Source organism: Penaeus japonicus, unplaced genomic scaffold (assembly GCF_977035675.1).
Source record: "Penaeus japonicus unplaced genomic scaffold, GWHDUDI00000001_assembly GWHDUDI00000022, whole genome shotgun sequence".
Classification (NCBI taxonomy): Eukaryota; Metazoa; Arthropoda; class Malacostraca; order Decapoda; family Penaeidae; genus Penaeus; species Penaeus japonicus.
Window position 1 is genome coordinate 16,220,239 of NW_028234424.1, and position 7,500 is coordinate 16,227,738.

The 7,500-nt window shown below is 36.8% G+C and overlaps 1 protein-coding gene across 9 annotated transcripts in view; it reads left to right on the forward strand.

The window, feature by feature from the left end:
• Positions 1-7,500, forward strand: part of LOC122248761 (eukaryotic elongation factor 2 kinase) — a 32,121-nt gene that overhangs the window by 23,885 nt on the left and 736 nt on the right. For all 9 annotated transcript variants that reach the window (XM_043009022.2, XM_043009018.2, XM_043009016.2 and 6 more), the window contains 8 exons: positions 667-821; positions 1,228-1,398; positions 1,910-2,062; positions 2,609-2,731; positions 3,627-3,809; positions 4,030-4,160; positions 4,367-4,545; positions 4,980-7,500. The exon at positions 4,980-7,500 is cut by the window's right edge and continues 736 nt beyond it. In XM_043009022.2, coding sequence (XP_042864956.1) covers positions 667-821; positions 1,228-1,398; positions 1,910-2,062; positions 2,609-2,731; positions 3,627-3,809; positions 4,030-4,160; positions 4,367-4,545; positions 4,980-5,095 — 1,211 coding nt within the window. In that variant the 3' untranslated portion in view covers positions 5,096-7,500. The remainder of the gene's footprint in view (positions 1-666; positions 822-1,227; positions 1,399-1,909; positions 2,063-2,608; positions 2,732-3,626; positions 3,810-4,029; positions 4,161-4,366; positions 4,546-4,979) is intronic.

The window sequence follows — 7,500 nt, forward strand, 5'->3', positions numbered from 1 at the left end:
ATGTGATGCCAGATAGTTAGCTAAATAAAAATTAATAATTACTGGAAGCTGTAAAATGATGCATATACTCTACAATGTGATACAATTGCTAAAGCCAAACAGGATGGAATAAAAAACACAGAAGGATTATGTATATACATTCCAGATGATAGACAAACATGAGCAATTTCTGTGGCTTTCATAATGTCCTCACTGCCTTCACACTAGTATTGGAAACTCTGCAGTGCTGCAGTATGTCACATTGGCAAAGCTTGCTGAAGTTGAAAAGGTTTTTTAGTTTCATTGGCATTTTATTATCAGATAATAATTTTTGTCTCAGTCTTGCTTAGTAACAAACAAGAAGCATAACTTTTTTTTTTTCATATCAGTATTTTGATTTTTTTCATTTGAATAATAGTGCAAGTTGCAACCCTTATGAATTTAGGATATTAATTGATTTATTTTTTTATTCCCACGTATGACCCAGTCAGTTTGTAAATTCCACTTGTCTATAAACTACAATTTGTGAGAGGTCTGAAATTGCTTATAGATAAATAAATGGTTAGTTAGGTATTTAGACAGATCAATAGATAAGGAGCCAAGTAAATAGATACATATCTGAAAATAGAGAACATAGATAATGGTTCTACTTTAGTATTGCAATTTTTTCTTCTTCTTTTGAATTAGGAGACGATTATGGTGACGGAAACCTTGGTACGCGTGGCATGGCCCTGTTCCTGCACTCGCACCGTTGCAACACCATTTGCAAGAGCCTCTGCCTGACTCCCTTTGACTTGGCTCCCACAGAAATGAAAGCCAATGAGAACAAGCTGAACCTCGAGGTTAGAATTAGTTTGAGGAAAATACAGTTGCAATTTGAGGACTCATTTCTTTTTTCATTTATTTAGTGTGCAGTAAAGCACAGTAGTGTAACATGTACCAATGGACTGATTAGGTTTGAAATAATGTTATAGATTAGTCTAAACATATAATGAAAAAAGAATTGTTTTGAACTTGCAATAGGAATATTAAAAGTCTGAGAGTACCAAGAACTTCCTAGTATGTGAAGAGTCTGAAACCATGCTAGTGTAAGGTTGTAATAAAGAATCATTGTTAAGGAGAATAAGCACAGAATTAATCCAATGTAGTTTAGGCAACAATATAAAAAGAAAAGATACAATTATAATAACCACACAAACTATTTTAGGGGAGACAAAAATGCATAAGTCAATCTACTCCACATTTCAGTCATGTAAGACCGTGGCTCGTGGGACAGAAGAAATAGTTGTCACGCCGTCAGAGGAGGAAAAAGGGCACATTCAGGAGTACATCCGTATGAGGTCCCTGTCACAGGGTTATGGGTCAGGAGATGAGAGGCCAAGGATCAAGCTCAACTCCACTAGTTCTGTCGACTCCTTTGTAAGAAGATCTCTTCGCTCTCTCTCTCTCTCTCTCTCTCTCTCTCTCTCTCTCTCTCTCTCTCTCTCTCTCTCTCTCTCTCTCTCTCTCTCTCTTCTCCCTCCCTCCTCCCTCCCCCCTCTCTCCTCTCTCCCTCTCTCTCTCTCTCTCTCTCTCTCTCTCTCTCTCTCTCTCTCTCTCTCTCTCTCTCTCTCTCTCTCTCTCTCTCTTTTATGAAGGTTGAAATTATTTATTCTAGTGTATAGTATTTTTATTCAGTCAGTCTTGTAAAATTCTTTTTCATTCTATATTGTAATGTTTTTTATTCAATCCAACTTGTAATATTCTTATTCATTCTGATGCACACTAATTTTATTCCTACTACATACATATACTTTAGCCAATTTGATATAGAATATATTTATATTAAATTATATTACACTTATCTTACTTCTCACTGCACATTTGCCACATTGCAGTTCTCTCACCTGGAGAAATGGTGAGTAATCACTCCCATTATGATTTCCAACAGGAAAGTGACGACATCCACGTCATGTCAGAGAGCGAGGACTCGGCCGTGGATTCTGCCTATAGGGAACGCCGCGGCCCGGACGTGAGGCTGCGCTTCGACTCCACCTGTGACTCTGGGACAGATACCATGGTCAAGGAGAGGGAGATGCTCCAGGTCAGAAGTGGAATTGGTTTTGTGTTCCTTTTCTTGATCATTTTTTCTTTCTTTCTTTCTTTCTTTCTTGGGAAAAAGTACATAATGCTTAGAATTCCTTATATAAGATATGAGGTTGACTTGGTAGGAATGTGGCCTATGTATATTCCACTTGTTTTTTTTCTTCTTTTTTTCTTTTTAGGAAGAGGTTTTATATCTTGAAAACATTAGTAGAATAACAATAGATGGAAACTATTTATGATGTTTTATAATATTTATATTGGTTAGAATGAAATGGATGATGTAAATATTTGTTTCTATCATAAAGAGAATTTTTAGAAATATTCTTTGATATCTTTGCTACAGATTCCTTTTGTTGATCAATTTCTTTGTCTTCAGCTTCTTTTTCTCCTTTCTAGCCATATTCTCACACCTCTAAAGAGACATGTTATTCAGAAAGGTTTTGTCAAAAAAGGAAGTAAGTGACTTTGAACAGTATTTTTCCAAGAATGGTAATCCAGCAATTCTTTTTACTAATCCGTGTGTCTCCGCCCCTGCCTTCAACAGTTCAAGGAGATGGTGCAGCGGAAGTCGCGTCCATCCCACGTCCTTGGAGAGATGGAGCACAGGAAGATGGTGGAGACCCTGGAGGAGAACCACAACAAGACCGGAGGCTCCATTCTCGGCCAGGTGAGTAGGCAGCTGGGTGGGACAAACAGATTTCATTATGACGCGTAGAAAAAGGCATAAAGGAGACTGATTAACTTCATAACGCAAAAGATGTAATTGATGCGTTTCGATGGTCTCGTTCTCAGAATTACATTTAAGTCAACCAGTTTCATATATACCTTTTTGTACAAGGATGGCTAGATGATTGGATTAAGCGGGTGGATGGGTGTGTGTCCTTCTGATGAGGAAGGGATGGCGGGATTCAGGATTTTTGGGAGAGGATTGTTGTTCAGTTGTTATACAAGTTGAAAACGATATTGAAGGTCATGTAACATGGTAAAACTATATAGGGTCAGAAGGTATTTACTTTTTACATTCACATGGTAAATAAAAGGAATGATCATCCTAAAATGTGTTATGAGATTGTGTTTTTATATGCATATGTCAAATATATAGTGGATTGAATAATTTGACAAGTAGTTCAGCCAAGCCAGCAAGCAACTGAATAAAGGGGTAGTAGGGGAAGGGGGCTGGAAAGAGGATTGGTAGGTATAGTGTCTCAAATGTTCAGGAGAAGGTATAGAGGGAGGATTAGGTGGGAGAGGAAGCCACCCAGACACAGAGAAGGCCCAGGAGGGTAGGAGTTAAGTATGGATAGCGCTCTGTGAACTTGTGGCTGGAGGGAAGATGCCCAAATACCAAGTACCAAATATACTAGTTTATCCACACTGTGTCCCGTTCATGCAGAAATAGAGATGAGAAGACAGCCCACCAGTATTTAAAAGCTGATGCTCTATTAAGGCAGCTTAGATTTTTTTATAATGCTTAACCTCCCATAAGTTGAATAAATTGATTAATAACTTTCAGATGCACCATGCTTTCTTTTTCTCCATATAACCACCTTCCATTCCTTTAGGTACATTTGGACCTTGCAAAGTACCATGAACTCAGCAGGTTTGTGGAGGAATCTGAGACGTATGACCATGAGGCAGCCATCTTCCACGTGGACCAAGCTGCTAAGTGCGGCATCCTTGAGGCCATCAAAACAATGGCTAACCTGCACTTGGGTCTCCAGCATGACATTCTCCCAGACATTGAGGCAAGTTGAGAAATTTGCATTGGGTGATGTGTATAGATTTGGACATCTTTTAAACCCTTCATCTTTTAAACTCTCTCTCTCTCTCTCTCTCTCTCTCTCTCTCTCTCTCTCTCTCTCTCTCTCTCTCTCTCTCTCTCTCTCTCTCTCTCTCTCTCTCTCTCTCTCTCTTTTTTGCTTTATATGATAGAATGTAGATTTAACACACCCTCTCTCTCTGCAGCTTGATGACAACAGGCAGGATTCTGAGGCTGGGTTCAATTATCTGATCACAGCAGCTGAAGCTAAAGATCGTGCTGCTATGATCCACGTTGCCAAGGCATTTGACACAGGTGTTGGACTCCCGCCCTCCAGGTGAGTGAGCATTGCTTTTATATGTAGGATCAAGTTGAGGTCAATGCTGTGTGATAATGAGGACGGGATGCTTTGCATGATCTGTTCCTGAAAGTGTGAACAATTTTTGTGACTTGCAGTGAAGTTAGTCAATTCATGTGACCTTTTTATATGGAAAACCATTAGTTTCTTTGGGAAGACTAACTCCTTTGTTTGACATCTTCCAGGGAAAGGGATTGGGTCAAGGCTGTTTACTGGCTGGAGAAAGTGGTCAATACAAACTCAGAGGATGAGGAAGGTGATTTCAACTCCACCTTGGATGACCCTCCATATCAGCTGGTGGCAAAGGAAGCCATGATGTATTGGTCTGGGGGCTATGGCCTTGGTAAGGACCCCAATAAGGCTGGTAAGTTTTAAGTTTTTTTATATTGTCATTTTATGTAGGTTGCTTTCCCCATTTTACTTTATTATTTTGTTTATTCATTTGTTCTTTTGAATTGTTTATTATTATTATTATTTATTTATTTATTTTTTATCTCCAGCAATATGAGGCATTGCTCTGTCTTGTGTAATATGTTTCAAGCATCTTTATTAAATAGAAGTGAAAGTGAAAGGTCTGAGATCGAAGTGAAGGTTCTGTTTTAGAGAGTCCAGTCATGCTTGAAAGGAGAAAAAGTCAGTTACAGAAAGTCTCCCTTCTTATTTGTTATATGGTTCATTCATCTAATTTAGTTTTTTTTTATCTTCTGCTTTTCTTTCCTTTTTTGTCCCTTCCATGCATAATTCTTTCCATCATCTTAGATTTGACTTTGTGAAAAATCTCTTCTTAAAATTTTCCAGGAGAGCTTTTCAATTGGGCTGCAGAGCTTGCAACAGAAGCCATGAAGGGCAAGTTGGCATCCAAGTACTACATGCAGGCAGAAGAGGCTTGGGCAGAGTGTGACTTGGAAGAGTAAGGAAGAAGAGGACTTCCCAGGGTGTTAAGAAATAACTAAGATTGCCAGCCCTCTCCAACTCCGAAAGAAATTTCTGTGTCGACAAAAGAATTACCGCCATGGAGAATTCTTCAGGTGCTAAAATGCCATGTGATAATGGGATCACGGTAGATTAGATATTTTCATTTATCTTTAGGATTTTTTACTTTGTAAACACACCAAAAAGCTGTGTTTCCTTTTTTCACGTTTTGAAGAGAATTAGTGGATTTTACAGCTATGGTGAAATGGTACTTTATGCTGAATGTTTGTAAGGTATGTTTTACACTTATTTTCTATTTCAAAGGTCTCATGGTTACCTTTCCCACGTAATCCTCTCTCTTTTTGTCATAGAATCCTGAATACTAGTCATATGTTAAGTATTTTAATGTCTTCTTTGTACCCAGGGGTTTTAGAATACAGAGGTGTTAAGGAAGTTACCTTTTTCATCATTATTAGGTTGATGTTGGGTAGAGTGGAGAGTTGCTCATTCATTATATTTTTTGTATTTCTTTTATTTGTTTTAGCTTTGTGTAATTTCATGTTAATTGTTTATTTATTTTGTTTCATCATTTGTCATTATTCCATTTTGTTTGGTTTATTTCATGGTGAAGATTCTACACATTTTTTGTAATCCATATAGCAAATAGGTTAAGGTATCTCCTCCTCCTCTTCCTCTTCTATCTTTCTCTATTTTTCCTTCTTGACACATGTGTTGCATGGATGCAAGATAAATGTAAAAAAAAAACAAAAAAAAATGTATTTTCACTTTAAAAAAGAGAACCATATTTACAAGTGTTGTTGTTATCTCATAAAATATATACTGTATATATGTGCTGCTAGTTATAATGGCTGATGGAATGCAGGGCAAGACAGACGAAACAATATGAATTCAGAAATAATTTCTGATTTTTATTTTTTGCTCTGTTAACCCTTCCAGGACTGTCCATATCTTAAGATGTTCAGCCTGGACTGGGGGCCTTAAGATTTTGTGTTTTTCTATTATTTCCTAGACATGGTATGATATATGAATCTATATATATATTAGTAAAGTGATTCTGTTTAGCATTTGGTATGATGTGTTGGTTTGACAACTGAGGGAATGGATAACCTTTATATATATATATATTAAAAAAAAAAAAAAAAAATGCAGTGGGGTGTTGATAGGACCCGTAGCTAAAGAGTTCATTTTTAAGAAGCTTCTCTAATTTCCATATATGTTGCTGTTTTCAGTGATGCCAAACCATGAAGGAGAAATATTTGGATGTTTAATAAGGCATAATTCCTTTTGTATCCTACACTTCTACATTAAGGATAATTCTTTTTAGGATTAGTTGTACTTATCTTGTCTTTTGTGCCTTGTGTTGTTTATCTTTCTTTCTCCGCCACCTCCATTCTTTTTTTTTCTTCTATTTTTTCTGTTTCACATTTTCTTTCTCTTCTTTTTTTTTTTTTTTTGGCCATATTATTTAGTTTTTATTGTGCTCTCATTACTGTCATTATCATCATTACAATCATTGTCATTATATTCACATGTCTATAACACTGCCATTAGTTCAGTTGTATCACTCCAGTTTCTTACAATTGTCCAGTTTTTACAAGTTTGTCATTGTAGTTTTATTTGCTCAGAATTCATACTTTTGAAGGCCAGTTGAGTGAAATTCACGTGCCCTGTGTTAGTTACACATTTGAATCTCTCAGTGGTCTTTAAAAGCTCCACCCGTTCATTAAGCCACCTCAGTAAGAAGCCAAGAGAGAGAAATGGTCTCTTTGCCACAATCCTCAACATTAAGAGCTGGTTCATGCATGTGCTATAGCTTTGCATGGATCTTCTACATGCAAACATATTATTCCTGACGATGCTACAAGTATAATCGCTTTTGGGTGTTCACTCCAGGTGCCTGTTGCATTATGATAAATGTAAATATTCAGTTCTGATGATGATTGTATTGTGTTCTAACTTTTTTTATGATTTTAGTTTTGTTTTTGTTCTGCTCACGGTTGTGACGATTCACTCATTGAGGGGAATGTACTTAGAGTTGCTCTCTCTCATCAGCTGATAATTTTTCAGAATGTTAATGTATATTCACTTTGAGAATGTTTTAGAGTCTAAGATTGCAATTTCTAATTGCTTATGGAAATGCTAACCCAAGGTGTAGACAGAGAGGATAAATAAGACAATGATTACAGAAGTGGAAAAAGGCCAATATTCTTTTTTTTTCTCTTCAGTGTATATTGCCTTTTTTTCCTATTTCTTGTGATACAAAAAAAGGAGACACATGTTAAAATTATGTGCATTGTTAAGTTGAATGGATTGCTCTTACTGATGATGCATTGAAATGGTTAATGATTTAGTAATCCCCCAGTCTCATTTGTCTTCCAAGATATGA